At 36.1% G+C, this 22230-nt stretch overlaps 1 protein-coding gene across 1 annotated transcript in view; it reads right to left on the minus strand.

Moving 5' to 3' along the window:
* Positions 1-22230, minus strand: part of LOC100592830 (UDP-glucose:glycoprotein glucosyltransferase 2) — a 254403-nt gene that overhangs the window by 209046 nt on the left and 23127 nt on the right. The window contains exons 3-5 of the mRNA XM_030813564.1: positions 16075-16205; positions 15488-15600; positions 5636-5810 (exon numbers count right to left, since the gene is read on the minus strand). Of these exons, the coding sequence (XP_030669424.1) occupies positions 5636-5810; positions 15488-15600; positions 16075-16205 (419 nt within the window). The remainder of the gene's footprint in view (positions 1-5635; positions 5811-15487; positions 15601-16074; positions 16206-22230) is intronic.

Here is a 22230-nt window from a genome sequence, read left to right on the forward strand (position 1 = left end):
CTGAACAACCATAATGCAGAAGAATGAAACTAACTAGACCACTATGTCTCACCATATACAAATATCAAATCAAAATTGATTGAAGACTTAAATATAAGACCCAAAACTATGAAATGACTAGAGGAAAATATTGAAGAAATGCTCCAGGACATTGGTCTGGGCAAAAATTTTTTGTGTGAGACTTCAAAAGCACAGGCAACACAATTAAAAATAGACAAGTGGAGTTAACATCAAGCTAAAAATCTTCTACACAGCAAAGGAAACAACACAGTGAAGAGCCAATCCACAGAATGGGAGAAAATATTTGACAAATACCCATCTGACAAGGGATTAATAATCAGAATATATAAGGAACTTAAACATACCCTTTATCACCACTCCTATTCAACATAGTCCTGAAAGTCTTGGCCAGAGCAACCAGGCAAGAGAGAAATAAAAGGCATCCAAATAGGAAAAGAGAAAGCCAACTATACCTGTTTGCAGACAACATGATTCCGTATCTAGACAATCCCATGGTCTCTGCACAAAAGCTCCTTGATCTGATAAACAACTTCAGCAAAGTTTCAGGATACAAAATCAATGTACAAAAATCACTAGCATTTTTATACAGCAACAACATCCAAACTGGCAGCCAAATCAGGAATGTAATCCCATTTACAATTGCCACAAAAATAAAATACTAATGACCACAACTAACTAGGGAGGTGAATCTCTACAACGAGAATTATTAATACAAAACACTGCTCAAGGAAATCAGAGATGACACAAACAAATGGAAAAACATTCCAGGCTCACAGGTTGGAAGAATCAATATTGTTGAAATAGCCACACTGCCAAAACAATTTACAGATTCAAGGCTATTCCTATCAAACTACCAATGACATTCTTCACAGAATTAGAGAAAGCTATTTTAAATTTCATATGGAACAAAAGAGCCTGAACAGTCAAGGCAATCCTAAGCAAAAAGAACAAAGCTGAAGGTTACAGTAACCAAAACAGCATGGTACTGGCATAAAAACAGACATACAGAGCAACAGAACAGAATAGAGTGCCCAGAAATAACATCACACACCTGCAGCCATCTGATTTTTGACAAAGCTGACAAAAGCAAGCAATGGGGAAAGAACTCCCTATTCAATAAATGGTGCTGGGAAAACTGGCTAGCCATACGCAGAAGACTGAAACTGGACTCCTTCATTATGCCATAAAAAAAATCAACTCAAAATGGATTAAAGCCTTAAATGTAAAGCCTAAAATTATAAAAATCCTCAGCCGGCCATGGTGGCTCACGCTTGTAATCCCAGCACTTTGAGAGGCCGAGGCGGGCAGATCACGAGGTCAGGAGATCGAGACCATGGTGAAACCCCGTCTCTACTAAAAATACAAAAAATTAGCCAGGCGTGGTGGCGGGCGCCTGTAGTCCCAGCTACTCGGAGAGGCTGAGGCAGGAGAATGGCGTGAACCTGGGAGGCGGAGCTTGCAGTGAGCCGAGATCGCGCCACTGCACTCCAGCCTGGGTGACAGAGCGAGACTCCATCTCCAAAATAAATAAATAAATAAAAATCCTCAGAAGATAACCTAGGAAATACCATTCTGGACATGGGCCCCGGCAAAGATTTCATGATGAAGACACCAAAAGCAATTGCAACAAAAACAAAAATTGATGAATGGGACCTAATTAAACTAAAGAGCTTCTGCGCAGCAAAAGAAATTATCAACAGAGTAAACACGCAACCTACAGAATGGGAGAAAATATTTGCAAACTATGTATCTGACAAAGGTCTAATATCCAGAATCTACAACGAACTTAAATTTACAAGCAAAAAATAAACAGCCCCATTAAAAAGTGAGCAAAGAATGGGCACAGTGGCTCACGCCTGTAATCCCAGCACTTTGGGAGGCCGAGGCAGGTGGATCACGAGGTCAAAAGATCAAGACCATCCTGGCCAACATGCTGATACCCTGTCTCCACTAAAAATACAAAAATTAGCTGGGCATGTTGGTGGATGCCTGTGATCCCAGCTACTTGGGAGGTTGAGGCAGGAGAATTGCTTGAACCCAGGAGGCGGAGGTTGCAGTGAGCCGAGATTGCGCCACTGCACTCCAGCCTGGCAATAGAGCAAGACTCTGTCTAAAATAAATAAATAAAGCGAGCAAAGGACATGAACACTTTTCAAAAGAAGACATATGATATGGCCAAAAAGCATATGAAAATATGCTCAATATTACTAATCATTAGAGAAATGCAGATCAAAACCACAATGAGATACCATCCTGTATCAGTCAGAATGGCTACTATTAAAAAGTCAAAAAATAACAAGATTCTGGTGAGTTTGCAGAAAATAGTGAATGCATATACACTGCCAGTGGTACTGTAAACTAGTTCATTTAAAGCATTGTGGCAATCCTCAAAGAATCTGAAATAGAACTACCATTCGACCCAGCAATTCCATAACTGGGTATATATCCAGAAGAATATAAATTGCTCTACCATAAAAACACACGCATGCATATGTTCACTGCAACACTTTTCACAAAGCAAAAACATGGAAATCAACCTGAATGCCCATCAATAGTAAAATGGATAAAGAAAATGTGGTACATGTACACTACAAAATACTACACAGTGCATGCTGGGCTTAATTCCTAGGTGATAGGTTGATAGGTGCAGCAAACCACCATGGCACACATTTACCTATGTAACAAACCTGCACATCCTGCACATGTACACCAGAACTTAAAAAATTAAAAATAAACCCTTCCTCTAATATGATAGTTAATAGTAGAAGACCAAATGCTTTCTCCCCAAATCAGGAAAAAGGCAAGGATATCTTCCCTCACCACTCCCCATTCAACATTGACTAGAAGTCTTAATCATTAAAATAAGGTTAAAAAAAATAAATGGCATATAGGTTGAAAAAGAAGAAAAACACTGATGAAAGAAATCAAAGGATGTCTAAATAAATCAAGAGACATAATTTTCAATTGGAAGACTGAATATTTTTAAGATGTTCTCTCACAAATTTAACTCATATGTTCAATGTAATCTCAATCAAAATGCCAGCAAGATTTTTTGTAGATACAGACAAGTCGATTTTAAAGTTCACAGGAAGAGACAAAGGAATTAGATTAGCTAAAACAATTCTGAAAAAGAATAACAAAGCTGGAGGACTAACACAACCTGATCTCAAGGCTATAAAGCTAGAGTAATCAAGCAGTGTAGTAATGATGTTGGGATAGACAGATAGATCAATGACACAGAAAAGCAAAGCCAGAAATAGACCCATACAAATACAGTCATTTATATTTTACAAGTGGATAAAGGAAATTCAATGGAGAAGGATAGTCTTTTAAACAAATGTTAAAACAACTAGATATCCATATGTAGAAAAATAAATCTCAACATCTATCTCACAAGTTGCACAAACCTTAAATGGATCATAAACCTATGTGTAAACATAAAACTATAAAATGCCTAGAATAAAATCTGCATGACCTTGAGATGGGTGATGAGTTTTTAGATATACTATGAAAAATATAATCTATAAACAAATGATGAACTGGACTTAATCAAAATTAAAAACTCTTCCTCCGCAAAACACATTAAGAGAATTACAACATAATTCACAAACTGGTAGAATATGTTTGTAAATCATGTATCTCATAAATGATTTATATCTAGGACATAAAAAGAACTCTGAAAACTCAACAAAAAAAGTTCACCAAAAAGAAACTCATGAAAAGCCAGACAACTTCATTAGTCATTAGAGAAATGCAAATTAAAACCACAGTGAAATACCACTGTATACCTAGAACAGCTATAATAAAAAAAACTGACATTAACAAATGGTGGTTAGGATTTAGAGCAGCAAAATTATCTTTCCTGGCTAAGGGGAACGAAAAATTGTACAGCCACTTTGAGAGACAGTTTGGTATAGTTTATTATGAAGTTAAACATTGACTTACCATACAACTCAGCAATAGAACTTCCAGGCATTTATCCAAGTGAATTGAAAACATATGTTCCTTCAAGAATCTGTATGTGAATGGGATGGTACTAAGGTGACTGACAGATGACTCTGTGTGATTGTTGAAACCCAACATTGTACATCACAGATGATACTTTTCAAAAAGACATCTGACTAGATTGTGAAATAAAAATATCTTCATAGAAGGCAAAGCTCAATATATATGAAGAAAAAGTCTCTTCAAAATTCATCAGAAAGGTCCAATTCATTCCCGTATGAAATCCCAACATGTTTCATGGAACCTGGCCAACTAATTCTAAAATTAACATGGCTACATATCATGCAAGAACAGCCAAGATATTTAGAAAAACAAAAATTAAGAAGCAGAGTTATACTATCAGATATCAAAATATATTTTAAAGCTACAGCAATTAAAATGTTATATTTGTGTAGAATAGACATATATATCACTGCAACAGAATGGAAAGTCTAAAAACATATACATGTCTATATGAAAAATTAGCATATGATGGAGTAGAATAAAGACTTGACTGTTCAACGAAGTATGTGAAGACCAATAATTTTCCATATGGAAAAAACAGAATTATATCTCTACCCAGTAGTATATTCAAATAAATTCCAGATGGATTAAAAACCAAAACAAAAAATAGAACTTCAACTCTTACAAGAGAATGTCCTTATAAGAACATAAAGGAAATCATTAAGGTAAAGTTGAGTAAATCTGACTATATCACAAGTAATATTTGTAAAAGATGTCATAAACAAGTTTTAAGAAAATATCAGAAGACCAGAAATGCACTAGGAGAAGATGCTGCAAAGTATGGAAGAAAAGATTAGTATTCAAAATAGGTTAAAAATACCTATAAACCAATGAGAAAAAAAGAATCCAATTCAAAAATAGGCAAAGGCTATGGACAGGCAATTTACAAATATATTTGTAAGGTTTTAATTAGATTAAATATTAGCATGTAATCTTAATAATTTGGGAAATGCAAATTAAAGCACTCCATGTTGGGAAGACAGTAGTAACAAAGCAAAGTCCTTCCTCTAATGGCCATTATATTCACATGCACGTGTGTGTGTGTTTGTGTGTGTGTTTGTGTGTGTGCATGTATGTGCTCTGAAAGTGTTAAATAAACTTGAGGAGATATAGTAATAAGTGCTATGAAATCATTAAAACAGAAAAATGTGATAGTGTCATAGCAATGGCAGGCTAGAGGAACGGGGAACAATACAGCACATACCAGATACCTGAATGAAAAGTAGTCAGGTCTCAAAAGAAAGAATTAACAGTATTCCAACACCATGCTTTGCACTTTGATCTAATACTGTATATATTATCAGTATGTTGAGTAAATCAGATTTCTTAATTGCGAATTCTTAGCAAGCATTATACACATTATTGAAGTATGTTTTTGTTTTTTATCCAAGTTTTAAATTTGTGCCAGATATAAGGCAAAGAATTATAGACATGATACCCCCAGAAGAGACAGAATCCCAATATATTTTTCCCACATGAAATTCACATTTGTTAAGTTAAAAAAAGTTAGATAACTATTCTGGCGAAAATTAATATTTAAATCTAGTAAGACAATTATCATAATAATTGTTTTTTTCTACAGCCAAAAGTAACCTTGAGCACATACCTGAATATAATGGCGAAGAACATACAGAATTTCCTCATTTTGAGCTTTTTCAGACAATACTTTGTGAAATGCACTAAATGTTCTAGTACCCATTTCAGCATAGAGAATCACCACTGGTAAGTTCTCTTTGTTTGTAGGAAATTTATGATCTCCTTTAAATAGATAAGGTCTAGTCCTAAGATAAAAGCAAAACACAAAGTTTTGAAAAAATTGAAAGTCAACGGCATATCAATTCTGTATAATTGCTGCTTATCAAACAATTCATAATATATGTAATCACAGAAAAGGAATTTAAATTTCATGTGATGACTTTGTACACATAACTTGAACTAAATGACAGAAAAGAAAGAAAACAATTTGGTTAACCCAAATCTAATATTAAAAATATTTTATTTCCCAACAAGGTTTATTATCTTTAAACAATAACATAATGGCAGCACAATTCTCAGTGAAATAAAATTTGTATTTTATTCAGTTAGAAGGTTATAATTTTTCATTACAGCTCATATTTCCTGAAAACAAGGTACAAATATTTACGGATCAAAGCAAAAGTATTACCTTATTCAAAGATTATCAGTACTTAGTATGAATAAGTACTCATCAAATCCCCAAGTATAAGCAAAGAAACCAGGACTCTTATGGTCTAGCACTATCATCAGTAAGAGACTTTAACTGACTTATTTGCCAGGCACTGTGCTAGGTTCTTTACACTTATTAGTAAATTCTATTTCACAAGAAAAATTAGACAGCTACCATCACTGAAACTTTTAAGTTTCTGAGGTTCAGATAAATTAACTATTCAGGAAAAGATCAAATGGAAAGCCAGAATTTCAACTCATGTTTATGGAATTCCAAAGCCCATATGTTTTGGCAATTTATACAGGTAGAAAGCAAACCAAGAGATAAGGAAGTTCAGAGTAACAAGGATGTTGAAAAATAACCTTTTATTTAGTGAATTCTGATGTCTACAATCATTCAATTACTACCTTTGGATAACAAATGTTAAGGACAGAAGAAAAAAAGGGTATGAGTAACATTCCTACAGCATGTTCGTGAAAAGAAGGTGGGTTTTGAAATCACGCAGAATTGGATTCAATTCTGGCTTAACTACTTACTGACTCAACATACTCTAAATCAAAATCATTCAAGCATTCAATCTTATTGACCAACAGAATAATTTGAGAGATTTCCACAGTTACTTGGCTTAGAATTTGTGACATTACTCAACAGCAATATAGAAATGTGTTTATTAAAAGTCTGTAAAATTATAACATTCAAGCATCCTTATATTAGTTTACAGAAATGCACTAGGAGAAGATGTACAGTATGTATACCCTTCCACGTTTTAAATAAACTTTTCATTCAAGTATAAAATCATCACACATTTATCTACTTTAATTTGACTACTGGTATTCATGATGTGATTTTTAAAATACTACTGTCAATGCTTGGATAGCTGAAGCATAAAATAAATAGAATCTTAGCCCCAAATAGAATTTCACTTCATAACAGATGAAGAGACATGAATGTGCAAAATAAGAGACATTGAATTTGCTGTTTTTCTTCGTGAGATGCTATTAATAAATGCTAAAAGGATACAAAATCATACTTCACATTTGAAAAGAAGTGAAAGATTCTTGCATGAAACTATTAAAATTATTCTCATAAATTTTTACTGAAATCTTGGAACTCAAATGTCACTTACATAGCAGCTGGATTATCATTTTTTATCAGTATCATAGAAGTACATTTAGTATTTTATATAACGAATCTTAAATTTTAATGTAAGTCTGAGAAATTCTTCCTTCAAAGAATTTACTACTGTTGAAAACTAGAAAGGCAGCTGGGCGCAGTGGCTCATGCCTGTAATCCCAGCACTTCGGGAGGCCAAGGCGGGCGGATCATGAGGTCAGGAGATCGAGACCATCCCGGCTAACATGGTGAAACCCCGTCTCTACTAAAAATACAAAAAATTAGCCAGGCATGGTGGCAGGCGCCTGTAGTCCCAGCTACTCGGGAGGCTGAGGCGGGAGAATGGCGTGGACCCAGGAGGCGGAGCTTGCAGTGAGCCGAGATCGCATCACTGCACTCCAGTCTGGGCAACAGAATGAGACTCCATCTCAAAAGAAAACTAAAAAGGCTGCCAATAAAACTATGCTAGCAGATAAATGTTGAGGTTGAATATAAACGGAAAAATTAGAGGAAATGGAACAGACTTTACACACAAAGGTAAGGGCTCTGTACCATTTGCTGAGTCTGTAATTGACAGTACCTTCCTTCCTGTACCTATAGACACATAACTTTCAAAATTTGCCTTTATGATTAATTCAGGAACTGCTTGGATATATCATAGGTAGAAAAATTATACCTATAGAGGATGGCTGGATAAGAGGAAAGCAACCGTTAAAAATTCTATAATTATATTTAAAAGTAGCAATTTACTGAACTGACTAAGGTGTTAAAGAGAATTAATACAAATTAGCATTGGTAAAAATTTTAGAAGTAGAGTGTAAAACTTCAGCTTTCTGAAGACAATTTTGGAGTATACATTTTAATATACACGTACTTACCTGGAGATTTTAGTTATAGAAATTTAAGAAAATAACGAAGGTAACTATGCAAAGATATATGTACAAGGAAGTTCCATTAGATATGGTTTACTGTAAACTACCTACATATCTACCACAAGGAGTGGAATAATGAAACCTATTTATTCATTTCATTATAGTATCATTCACTCAATATTTTTCAGCATCTACTACATGGCAGGTGAACTTCTTGGCAACTGGAGTAAAGGTCACCCTCGTTATGCCTTAGCAAATAACTTGGCTGCATTGTGCTTATGCCGTAGGGATCTGTGGAAGTCTGAACTTAAGAGGGATGACTTAAGATGTTTGGTGGAAGAAATTTCGAAGCAGCAAAGTATTTCAAGAAGTGGCCTGGCTGCTTCTTACAACATACTTCAGATGCGGGAGCAAAGAAATGGCTTTAAGTTGGAATTCATATTTAAGAGGGGAGCAGAATGTGAAAGTTTGAAAAATTTGCAGCCCTAGCCAGAAAAGAAAAAGCCCATTTTCAGGGGAAGAATCTAAGTGGGCTATTGGGCAACCACTTGCTAGAGGGATTTGCATGACTAAAAGGGAGCCAAGGAGCTGACAGCCAAGACAATGAAGAAAAGGCCTGGAAGGTATTTCAGAGATATATAAGGCAGCCCCTCTCATCATACACTCTGAGGCCTAAAAGGAAAGAATGCTCACTGCCCTGTGCCATGCCAGCAGGCTGCAACTTGCATCCAGCTGCTCCACTTCCAGCCTCGGCTCAAAGGGGCACAGGTAAAGCTCAGGTCACAGCTCCAGAGGGCACAAGCCATAAGCCCTAGCAGTTTCTACATGGTCTCATGTCTGGAGATGCTCAGGAGACAAGCATGAAGGAGGCTTGGAGGCCTCTATCTAGATTTCAGAGGATGTATGGAAAAGCCTGGTGCCCAGGCAGGAGCCTGCCACACAGGCAAGGCCCCCACAGATATTCTACTAGGGCAGTGCATAGAGGAAATGTGGGGTTGGAACCCCCACACAGAGTCCCTACCTGGATACTGCCTAGCGGAGATAGTGGAGGGGAGGGCTGCAACCCTTCAGACCCAAGGATGGTAGACTCACCAGCAGCTTGCATCTTGTGCCTAGAAAACCCAGAGGTACTCAACCCCAGCCCATGACAGCAGCCACGTGTGTTGTATCCTGCAAAGTTAGAGCGCTGGAGCCGCCCAAGGCCTAGGGAGCCCATCAGGATGTACATCAGGATGTGGGACATGGAGTCAAGGATTACATGACAGCTTTAAGATTTAGTGCCTGCCTACTGTGTTTCAGACTTGCATGGGGCCTGTGACTCTTTTCTTTTGGCCGATTTCTCCCTTTGGTAACGGGAATGTTTACCCAATGCCTGCACCATCTCTGTACCTTGGAAGTAAATAACTTGTTTTGATTTTACAGCCTCATAAGTGGAAGCAGATGAGTCTCAGATGGCACTTAGGACATTGGACTTGATATTGGAATGAGTTAAGACATGGGGAAGAAATTACTGTAATTTGCAATGTGAGAAGGACATGAGATTTTGGGGGCTAGGAAAAAAATGATATGGTTTGGGTATTTGTCCCCTCCAAATCACATGTTGAAATGCAATTCCCAGGGGCCCCCCTTTCTCTCTTGCTCCTGCTCTCACTATGTGACGTGCCTGTTCCAGCTTCGCCTTCTGTCATGGCTGTAAGGTTCCTGAGGCTCTCACCAGAAGCCAAGCAGATGTTAATGCCATGTTTGTATCGCTTGCAGAACCATAATCCAACTAAACCTCTTTTACTTATAAATTATCCAGCCTCAGGTATTTCTTTATAGTAACACAAAAACAGCCTAACACATAAAATTGGTACATACCAGTAAGTTTATTTATTTACATGTAAGAACACATAACTTTAAGGGAGAAGGATCTAAGATACCCTTTATAGTACAATAAATGTTTTTTTAAGTATATCTGTATATGAATATATGCACTAAAAAAGAACATATATTAAACTGTTAGCAGAATTATGAGCCATTTTCCCTTTCTACTTTGCATTTTTCTAAAGTATTTGAATTCTTTTAGAATGACCATATAGGATTTTTTTTAAATTTTAAACATACAGCTTTCCATTTGGGACAAAAGTTTAAAGCCACAAAAAAGACGGTCATATTGATTTGAAGTGGCATTTGGAGAGCAGTCCCTGACACTAAATTTTACAGTATCTCCAAAAATATTTACAAAGACTCACAGACAAAAATTCTTAATGAAGTTGCAAACTAATAATAACTTTATATCATAAATTGGGAGTAAAGTCTACTCACTATAAAACCTATGCTGTTCAACTTAGAATCATAACTGACAGTCAACCTTACCACTTAAAACAAGAACATGCCAGTAAAAAAAGAAGAGTAAACTGATTCTTTATCTCTCCCTATTTCCTATTCCCTGGTTCAAAAATCTATGGTCTGGAACTACCCCAAAACTTTATAGACATAATATTAAAATGTGAATGAAGGCCAGGAGTGGTAGCTCATGTCTGTAATCCCAGCACTCTGGGAGGCTGAGGCAGGCAGATTGCTTGAGCTCAGGAATTTGAGTCCAGCCTGGGCAACATAGCAAGACCCCGTCTCTACAAAAAATACAAAAATTAGCTGAGCATGGTGGTTTGCACCTGTAGTCCCATCTACTCAGGCTGAGGCAGAAGTGCAACTTGAGCCTGGGAAGCAGAGGTTGCAGTGAGCCAAGATTGCATCACTGCACTCTAGCCTGGGCACTAGAGCGAGACCTTATCTCAAAAAAATAAATAAATAAAACAAAATAAAATATGAGTTATATATCTGGGGGAAAGTGACAGCAATCATTACCATCCTAAATGAGTATAACTTTCTCCCAGTGGTCACTCTACTTTCCAACATGTAAATAAAACTACTGTTAAGAAGAATTTTAAGAAATTGGGACAATGAGAATACCACATAGTAAAGAAAAGCAACATTGATGACCTAAATATGTTATCATTGAAAAAAAAAAAAACAAAAACCAAACCAAGTGTTTAGGTCAACCACAGACAGAAGAAAATATATAAATGCAAAACGTATTAGATTAGAATAAAAAAGCAGAAAAAATTTGTCAGTCATTTCTTTAAAAAAGATAAAAACCTAATCTGGAAAAACTGAAAGAAAATGAAAACTAAAGAAAATCTAGGAAGGAGAAACATATCTACAGAGAGGAAAAAATTAAAATATTCATATTACTATAAATAACCTATGTAAAAACATAAATTATATGCTTAAATAAGAAAAAACCATTGACCAATATTGATAAGGTGTCACAAACCCAACAGTATATGCCTAAAGTTCACAAAAGGAAAAAAAATTATTAACTTTGCCCTTTACAGACAGAGAGGGGGAGAATGTTTCTGTCAGGCTGCAGAATTGTTTTACCCTACTTACAAGCTAATACGTTAGCTTTTCATTGTTTCATGGATTCTGGCAAAAGACAGAGACTTCTGAGTCAGAAACAAAGAGCTTGATTACTTGTGGCAAAGCAAGCTACATGAACATTAGTATGTTTACATGGGTTCCCCATGGCCCCACATTCCATAGGGAGAAGTATGATGGACCCACAAGAATTCTACACAGGCAGTGGGTACGGATCACATCTAAAGAACACTGAGTGTGGGAAACCCATCATTTAATAATAAGCAGTAAGTAAGCTGCCCTTTGTCCCAGGAAGAAACATTAACTTATCCCTCAAAGTCACTCACTGAAAACACCCTGAGAAAAGGCCATGGTAAAGAGCAGTCAGGGCCTCACACAGTCTTGGCATAGTCATTTTGTCTCTATTCATACTTATCAGGGAATGGGTCTATAATATGTACATCTATAGGAGTAAACCAGACTGTCAGATGGGCAAGTGCAAATTACTTTCACAGTGTGCAAGCCCCAAGGAGTGGTATTTTTAAGCTACCCATCTGTAGTCTTCCAAGTGGCAGACCAGACAGGTAGGCCATTGGCAACAGCACAAGAGTCAGTATAAATGTATTATATTTCACCAAGGGGTCAGATTTTGTTCAGAGAGGATGACGGCCTTGAGTTCTGCCCACGGAGCAGAGTGACCACTTCAGCTTTTGGTTTTACAAGGCTTATGCCTGGTTGAATGGTAGCAGAGGCAGCTCAAAGATCCCACCAGCTTAGCTAAACATCCCAGCAGTCTGGCCCACACATTTAGGGAAACCGCTGTGAACTGAGGGCCCTTTTGAGCCAGAGACCTTACTTCAGGTAGTGAAATGGGTTATTTAGTTCACTCCCAAAAGAGTAGCTGCCACTTTTTCACATATACCTGATACCATGCTAGGGCTCAGAAGCTGGGCTTTTGAACATATAATTTCCATTTGAGCAGGGAGGCTTGTTGGGTTCTTTTTACCTTGCCAGACACTGACTCCTAGTGGAACTACGTGAAAATGTAAATGTCATGTGGTAGAGTCACAAGGCCTCCATGGGTCAGGCGTTCAGTTTCAACAAGAGCTTAGCAGCAGCTTAAGAACTGCTCATTTTAAAAAGGGGTGTACTAAGTGGCTGAGTCAGGCAGGTGGCACTATTATACTTGGAAACAGTCTCTCAGGGTAGTCCAGCAGCTATGAAGTCTATATAAAGTTGTAATTGTCCTTTCTCCTCCTGGGATTGATTCTTTGTTGTTTCTGCTGCACCACCTGGGGGTGTCTATGTGTGGTAGTCTCTGAATGACAGTTTCCCTCTGGGCTTCACAAACATTGACAGCATTCACAGTGTAAGCATGTAAAATACCAATACCAGTTATATAATCAGAGCTGAAACAATAAACCATTAAATGAGTCAAGTTTGAGTGCCGTTTCCTTAGGAGCCCAGATCAAGGAACATGGGTCAGACTACAACACAGTAATCAGGAGACTGCTATCACCCACCAAGAGTACAGGGAGAAAGAGGTGGGCAGTGGGAAGAAATGTAAGTATTGACCTTTTTTCTTCTCGACCCATGGGCCCTTAGGAACTTCCTCTTCCAGAAGCTATGTGTCAGTCAACATCCCACCCATGACAGTCTCCAAAACTATCAAGAACTGTAAAAGTCTAAGGTATGATTTTACCTGACTTACAAACTAGTAAGTTAGCCTTTTATTCTTTTATGGATTCTGACAGAAGACATAAGACTCCTGGGTCAAAGACAAATGACTTTACTGGTTATGACATAGAGCAAGCAGTATAAGCATTATTATGCTTACACCCAAAGTCCCATAGGGGGTGAAAAAATATGGACTTAGATGGATCCTACAGAGTTGGCAAATGTTTCCGTTAAGGAACACTGGGCTTGGGGAAGCACTGTTTTATAGTCAGCAATAAAACTTGCTTGTTCCCTGTCCCCAATCCCAAAAACAAACATTACCTCATTCCTCAAGATTGCTCACTCCAAACACAACCCTGAGAAATGGCCCAGGTAAAGCATTTTTTGCTGGTCAGACCAAGAAAGAACATGCAAGGACTCACACGGCCCATGGCAGATGGACTTTCCTAATAGTTTGATGTTAATTTTTTTGTAATCTTCAAGATACATTAGTTTCTACGCTTATAAAAGTTGACATCAGAAACCAATGACAATAAATTTTAAACATTACAAAATTTCCTTTAAAAGATGCACTAGGAAAGGAAAAAATATACACTAGTGCGAACAATTTTACAGTGAGTCAAATAATGACATAAAGGAATAGATAATTCCTATATTAACTCATCCAGAATAAGAATAATATGGCTGCCTAATTCACTTTATGAAAGCAGAATGACTGATAAAAATTAAAGATGTCAAATAATTTCAATAAATGTACAGCTATTCATTTATTCAGAAACATGAAAACAAAATGAAAGCAATCTTAATTCAAAAGCAAATTAAGATAATCCCACACCATTAATAATCAGTAGTTTTCCTCAGAATTGAAAAGAAGGTATAATATTTCAAAGTATTTTGTAATACATTAGTATGTCCAATGAGAAAAACCTTGTATCCATCTCAATAGATGAAAAAATAATTGATAAAATAAAGCAATTATTTCTGCCTTTAAGTTTTAAAAGCAGGTGTGAACAGAGAAACATACCATGTTATCTGATAAGGGATTCAGTACAACACACATGTAAATTTTTCCTAAATTTACCAACACTTTTTAACATAATTCTAATTAAACCCTAACAAGGCTTTTGGGGAAGGGGAGCTTGGGGAGGAAAAGGATTCTAATGTTAACTTAAAAGCATCAACAAATACAAGGAGCTAAGGCATTCTGGAGGAAAAAAGAGCAACAATCAAGAAGAAATCCTTCTGTCAGAAACTGGATAATAAAGCAATAAATATTAAAACAGTATGGCACTACTATAAGAAATAGAAAATGGAGCAGAACAAAGAGCTATGAAATAGACCATAATATAAATATAATGAATACAATTGACTAGCTACCTGAGGAAAAAAATCTGGTTGGATTCTTACCTTTTGATGAAAATAAATTACAGATAGATTAAAAGTTTAATGTAAAATAAAAGCAAAAACTTTTAGAAAGCTACAGAAAGAATTAGTAAAATCTCCCAATCAGGTTTGGGAAAAACTGTTAGTATAAAAACAATATAAAAGTCACATACACAGGAAAATTTGGCTACATAAAAATAAAAGCCTTTTGTATATTAAATTCAATACAAGTATAAGAAAATGTTAGAAATGGTTTGTTAACAAGTGAGTTAAGTATTAATATGCATAAATATATATTACTGTTTAATAGAGCTCTTTCAAAATTAAAAAAACTATTTTTTTAAAGTATAAATAATCAGGCAATAAAAATATACTGGTAGTATTACTCTAAAAAATCACTAATAAATAATTTACTTCTGATTTGCCATTTTTTAATACTTGCAAAAAAGCAAAAAAAAATAGTTTTGAATATAGGAAGCAACCTCATCTATTGTTTTGATTACTTTGTTATTCAGTTTATATATTCAGTTTATATTTAAAGAGCTATAGGCCAAATAAATTCATAGTCTTGCATGTTTATTTCAAAAAACAAGTTATGCTTATATGAAACATTTCATATATTTTATGTTATTTTGGCACAATTTATATGCTAAAATCAAAAGCTAATCAAGACAAAACATTCTCAGATATATTAAGGTTTTCAATACAAATCATTCTTGAATATACAATGTCTTAGAATATTAAACTTTTTTATTGTAAGAAGTTTCTGCTATTGAACTCTCCCCTCTATAACCACTTCTTTCATTATAGGCTATTATTAATTTACCTTGAAGCAGCTTTCTTCAGCAGCTTTTTAATCTCATTAATTTTACAGGTGTGCTTCTTATGAATAACCACAAATGCATTACAACCATCTGGTGGTGGCTCATCAGCTGCAATCTAAGATTTCAAAGATTATATTTAGCTACAGTAGTTCATAATTACAATATGATTTTAAAACTCTTATACATTACTTTGATTAAAATAACTCATCAACTACTATTAAGTTATTGCTCTAATTAAAGTAAAAAAAATCTATATGTAGGCAGAATCTAAGACATATTTTAATAAAATCAACTTTATCCCAGGAAAGACATGCTTCACAGTTATTGAAAAAATTATATTAAAATTTTATGATACTTCATTTCAATGATTTGTCCTCATAATTTCCTTATCCCAAATAACTATAAAAACTACAGAATATATTCAATTACATTATAATAAATGACAACAATAATAATATAATCAATGATAGGCTATGGAACCAACTATAAACTTCAGATCATTTTGAACTAAAGATGTTCATATTAAAGAGCCCTATGTCCATTGCTAGCGTGCCTCTTTGTCAAATACAGACTGGGTATTTTTACACACCTGCTGAAACATCTGAATAGCTGGGGAGTATGCCCTTATAGAGAAAGCAAACTTTAAGAGGTTGATGTGTAAATTGTCTAGAAACTGTCCAGCTTTCTTCAGGATTAAGTTGTAATAAGAATAATCTGATTCTGTAAAAAGAAGTCAAAAGAAAATAATGTTAGCATTTTATACACTGCACACTGGCACATCTTCCATTGTAAGGCTAACTTAATGTCATATAATCATATCTGAAGTTTGGTTATGGATAATGCTAGAGAAAAATGGAAAAATCAAGATCTCAGTTCTATAATCAACTTCATTTTGGATCTTCCACAGTAATGTCCAAGTAATCGACATGAGACCAGGTGAAAATAATCTTGCCATTAAAATCTATTTGGAAACACCAACATTTCAGACCAACTTACTCCAAAGTTATGGGGTTATATTAAAAGGATAAGATGTAAGTCCTACCTACAAGGTAGAAATTAACAACAGCAGAAAAGTTAAATAATATGATTGTTAATGAATTTTAAAGTACCTGTATAAATAAATTCTACTGAGATTTAGTGCCGATAGCCAAGTATAATTAGTGTATCCAGAATACTTTTAGGTGACAAAATTTGAACCAGGTCTTCAAAACTAAATGTCATCTTGTCTGGAACTTGAACAAACTAACCTGAGCTGCAAGTTGCCTACTATAAACCCTATTCAAAGAACTCAAAGACATAAAGGAGGAGGGATTCTAGACTTTAATTAAAAATTCTCCAACACCCCTGGGGAGACGGAGATCACTTGAATGGGAGAAGGCAGAAAAGTGCAGCCTAGAGCTGAAGAAGACCTCGTGGCACTAACAGGGATAAGCAGGGGTGGGGAGAACTTTCTGTCTGTGCCCTTTTCCTTTCTCTACTCTTCCCTGGGTGTAACCATTGACTGCATTGTGTCAGAAAACTGTAATACCATTCCAGGGCCAGCCAGAGATGGTAAGGTAATAACAGGGCAGCTCTAGAGTCCATTTGGTATAGGCATCCATAGAGGCTGGCCTCTAGACACTCTCTGGTAATTTATTCTCCTCTACATCTTGGCACTGGGTTATCAAGTGATAGAAATTTCTCATACAAAAGAACAGAGTTGAGGTAGATGAAGGGCAGTTCCCCGTGGATATCTGATGTGAAAGGGATAACAAGAAGAATGTGGTTAAACCAGACTGCAACACCAGATACTCTCTGAGAGGAGGAAAAGGATATTCTGACTGGAAGGAGACACTTTGGGGTTGGTTGGAAGACTGGGTTGTTTGCTGATTGTGACAATGTTTACTAATTGCTCCAAAAGTGCTGGGCCCTTGACCCTCAGTTCCTCTCTTTACCACAACCCATTCAGGGTACAGGTGTTATCTGGCCCTCCAAGTTGTCCTGTGGGAACTGAGGCTCAGGCAACCAGTGCAAATATGTGGACATTGTGGTTATTGCTTTTGCTGTATGTAATAAAGCCTTCTTCTGTCTCTGCATCAAGGGTCTCAGGTCATCTGTCAGCATCCATGAAACTAATCTGTTATCTTTGCAAATAGGGTAACATCTCAGACCCTTCACAGTACTTGACAGATCTGACAACAAAATGGAATGCTGACAAGATATGTGGATTTCTGGAGAATAAAAGACCTAGTCCCATGGTCCAATTAATAGGATTTGAGAAGAGTGCTTGAGAAGTAATAGTGGATATTCTGACAAAACTGTACAGTCAATCAGGAATTGAGTCATCTTAATTTTGCTGCCTACTGATGAAGAGAAGAAGAAAGGGTTACAGGCCAAGGGAAATAAGTTCAAAAATATCTCCCAAACAATGTCTTAGTGGCACCTTATGACTAAATTCCTCCTATGGTCCATCTTGCCAATATTAGATCCTTTCAAAGATGACAATAAAAAGTCTCAGGGTTTAGTTCAGTAGGTCCTGGCTGATATAAAGAAGCTATGAATCACTCAGGAGATTTCCTCTGGTCAGTTATAAAGTCTTTCAGCTCTGATCCAAGAGTCTTATGTTGTGCATCTGATTCCTGAAACTGTGGCAAGCTAAGTTTTTAGCTTGCAAGCAGGGTAAAAATTCCAGCCCCTTCACAGCTCTTGACAAAAAGCTCAGAAATGAGATGACCAAAAAAAGAGGGAGATATGAGAAGTTTCCCGAAAGAATACAAATAAGAACTAGAAAGGAAATAATACTAGAAAATACAGATTAAATTAGAAGGAGCACAAGAGTAAACAGACACCGTGGAAAACAGAGTAGGAGAAATAGAATACGCAGAGGAAAAGTGATAAAAATGAAACAAAAAGGAGAGAAGGGAAAAATGACTTGAGAGTAAATGACAAACACAGAAGTCAGGCAAAGGAGATTAATATATGCATACTTGCAGACCCTAAGGCGGAAAATCAAGGGAATGGAACAGAATAATTAAAGAAAACTATAATCCAAGACAACTTTCCAGAATTAAAAAGAATAATGAACTTACATACCTAAAACAAAAAAGACACAGAATGATCAGCATTGCAACCTTCTCTAGTTTAAAAAACAAACAAACAAAAAACAACTCTGGGGCTCTAAAGTTAAAAATCGGAAGTTTAGAATTCACACATGAACAATTAAGTATGTGAAGAACTCAAGAGCTATTTTTCCAAGAGTTATTCATGAGGCACCAACCAGAGAGCAAACTTTATATAACCAAGAAATAATTGGAGAAATTGCAGCATAAAGTCTGATTGTGAGCTCTATACCATCTCTCCATCAATTCACAAAGAAGTCATCAAAAAGTATTTGTATAATTGTTTAATTTGGTGCCTCCTATTAAGCTACAAACCATGAAGGAAAGGATCTTTTCTATCATAGTTTTTCAACTGTACATTTCTACTCCTGGCATACAAAATAGGCATTCAATAAATTTCTTTAATATTTAATAAATATTTTAAATAAGTTTCTTTATTCTAAACAATATTTTCCTAATCCAGTAGCTTTAAACAGTTGACATATGAGAATAAGCATTGGCTCTTTCACTCTTAATTCTTTAACAAACTATAGATGATTTCTCAGAACTTGGGAGATATGGTGAGTTTTCCTCCAAGAATCAAAAAATAATGCAAATAAGATTCGTGTTCAACAGTAAAAGCAAAATAGAAAATAAATGTTATTTTAAATAATATTCTTAAAATACATTATAGTTACAAGGTCAGCAAGAAAATAATAAAAATTAATGAAATAACATCTAAAATATGACTACATCAGTCAAAGGATTGGTCACCCATGGAAGCAGAGAAAAGTCAAAAGAAATGTGAGTAGTGCCTGACAACAGATATCAAATTTTGTCAAGGTCACCATCAAGGTTGTCCCTTATGTAGTAGTGAATGTAGGATTCAGGAGTTTATAGAAAGTAAACTTTTATAATTTAGATATAACTAGCAAGATCATCTCTATTATGAAATGGATGCATTGGGCTATTTTGGCTGATTTGTTGATAACTAAATCCATGCTTACCAACCATCTGCTAAAAATGCCCCTCAATATTTTCTGCCTTTATCTTCAACCTCAGCTTTCACTCAATTTTTGACTACTGGCACCTAATATTCAAAAATCACTCTTATTAAAAAAAAAAATAAGTGGCAGCCTCCATAGCCAGCTACTGACTCATCTTATTCCCTTCATAGTCAAAGGTCTTAAAAGACTTAGTGACACGTAGCTCTACTGGAAAAGGACATTTTGGGGGTGGTTGGAGATGGGGTTATTTGCTGATTGTGACAATTTGACAAGAAACTCAGAAATTAGATAACCAAATAACAGAGAGATATGATACCCACATCTTAACTTACTAAAGTCTTGATTACTATACCAGTGAAATGGTTCTCACCAAAGGCACTAATAATTTCTGTTGTTAAAAGTAGTAGGTGCATAATGTTCATATTACTTGATCTGTCTACAGTATTTGATAACATCAATCACTTACAACTTAATATTCTCCTGGCTTTCATGACCTAATACTTTTACAGGATTTCAGCTACCACTACAGGTACTCTTCCTTAGTCTCCATTGTGTGCTGTTCTTCTCATCAGATTCCCTTAAACACTGCTGTTCTCAGGGTTCTGCCATTGGGCACTATTTTATTCTCATTCTGTGCCTTCTCCCTACAACTTAAATTACCGTTTTTCATGTTGATCACTCTGAAATCCTACCCTTTATCCTAGAATTTTTTTTATCTAGATCTCTCAACTCATATATCAGCTTACCAATATATTTATATTTGGGTATTTCACAAGCATTTCAAATGTGGCACATCCAAATTCCAATTATCTTCTTCCCCCAAATCTGGTTCTTGGGTAAAAGTAACTATGTTAGAAAGTCTTAACATTTTTTGAAAATTTCTTCCATTAATAAAATACAAAAGCAGCTTTGTGTAAAAACCACTAAAATCTTCAAGGACTTTGAAAATGACATTCTTATATGCTGAGCAGCATGTGAAGAAGTAAAAATAAACAGGGATTTTGAAATCAGATAAATCTTGGGTGACATTTCTCACCCCACAAAACTACATAGGTTAACTAATATGCCACTTGAATCTTGAAGCATCAATAAATACATAAGTCTGGCAGAACCATATAAATTCTTTTTAAACAGGCAATTCATTGCTTAAAAAGTCTTAATTTGCTGGCATATCATATAAAGTGATTGCATTAAATGGTATAAAACTAGTACTTGAATTCAAAAAGGTAAATGTTCACTATCTACAATTTTTTTAGGCAGGTGGATCACTAAGACTTCTTCTTTAGTAAAGAGTATTTAGAAGGTCTCATGGAGATTCAACAACCTAAATTATTACAAGTAACAGAGGATTATTACATGTTTCCTCTAAGATGTCTTGAAAAATTCAGTAAAATCTGCTCATTAGGCCAGGCGCGGTGGCTCAAGCCTGTAATCCCAGCACTTTGGGAGGCCGAGGTGGGTGGATCACGAGGTCAGGAGTTCGAGACCATCCTGGCTAACACGGTGAAACCCCGTCTCTAATAAAAAAAAATACAAAAAATTAGCTGGGCGTGGTGGTGGGCGCCTGTAGCCCCGGCTACTCGGGAGGCTTAGGCAGGAGAATGGTGTGAACCCGGGAGGCGGAGCTGGCAGTTAGCCGAGATCATGCCACTGAACTGCAGCCTGGGCCACATAGTGAGACACCGTCTCAAAAAAAAAAAAATCTCTGCTCATTAATATATTTCTCATTTGTACCATTCTTTTCCACATTTAACAAGGTCAGCAATAATATCACCACATGCATTAGACTCTGCCATTATAAATAAAGCCAACAGAATTATATTTTACGTGTTAGTCTTTTTTTTTTTGAGTCAGAGTCTCACTCTGTTGCCCAGACTGCAGTCCAGTGGTGTGATCTCGGCTCACTGCAGCCTATGCCTCCAGTGTTCAAGTGAGTCTTGTGCCTCAGCCTCCCGAGTAGCTGGATTATAGGCCCGCACCACCACGCCCAGCTAATTTTTGTATTTTCAGTAGAGACGGGGTCTCACAATGTTGGCCAGGCTGGTCTCAAACTCCTGGCCTCAAGTGATCTGCCCACCTCAGCCTCCCACAGTGCTGGGATTACAGGTGTGAGCCACTGTGCCCCGCTAGTAATTCTTACTTTAACACAATTTAGGTTCAACCCTCAGATATATTGAGGATTTTAGGTGAGAGACACGAGATTTGGTGTTAGGTTTTTTTAAACTATCTTGGATACCTGACATTAACCATGAAAACCTTACATATTAATCTAGCCTATTTTTACCTCAATTACCAAAACTATTAATAAGATTACTAGGACAAATATGAGGACAACAAACAGTAATTTCCTAATGATTTGAAAGTAAACGTTACTAAGTGATCAAGGTTCCTCCACACATTCCATTCCGGTCTCTTCTACTCATTTGTGTTCCCTACTACCTGGCTAAATCTCATCATTCAAACTCAGCTCCAGCATTCAGCACTGAAAATCCTGTCTTGCTGTCTCTGGAACACTGACTAGGTGCCTCTTTTATGTGTTTTCATGTTATGCACACCCCAATTAAAGCTCTTATCACCTAATAGTGTACATCACTGTTTTGCAGTCTCCTTCATTATATCACGAAGTCCTGAGGATGTAGAACACATTTATTCATCTTTGTA

The sequence above is a fragment of the Nomascus leucogenys genome, chromosome 5 (assembly GCF_006542625.1).
Source record: "Nomascus leucogenys isolate Asia chromosome 5, Asia_NLE_v1, whole genome shotgun sequence".
Classification (NCBI taxonomy): Eukaryota; Metazoa; Chordata; class Mammalia; order Primates; family Hylobatidae; genus Nomascus; species Nomascus leucogenys.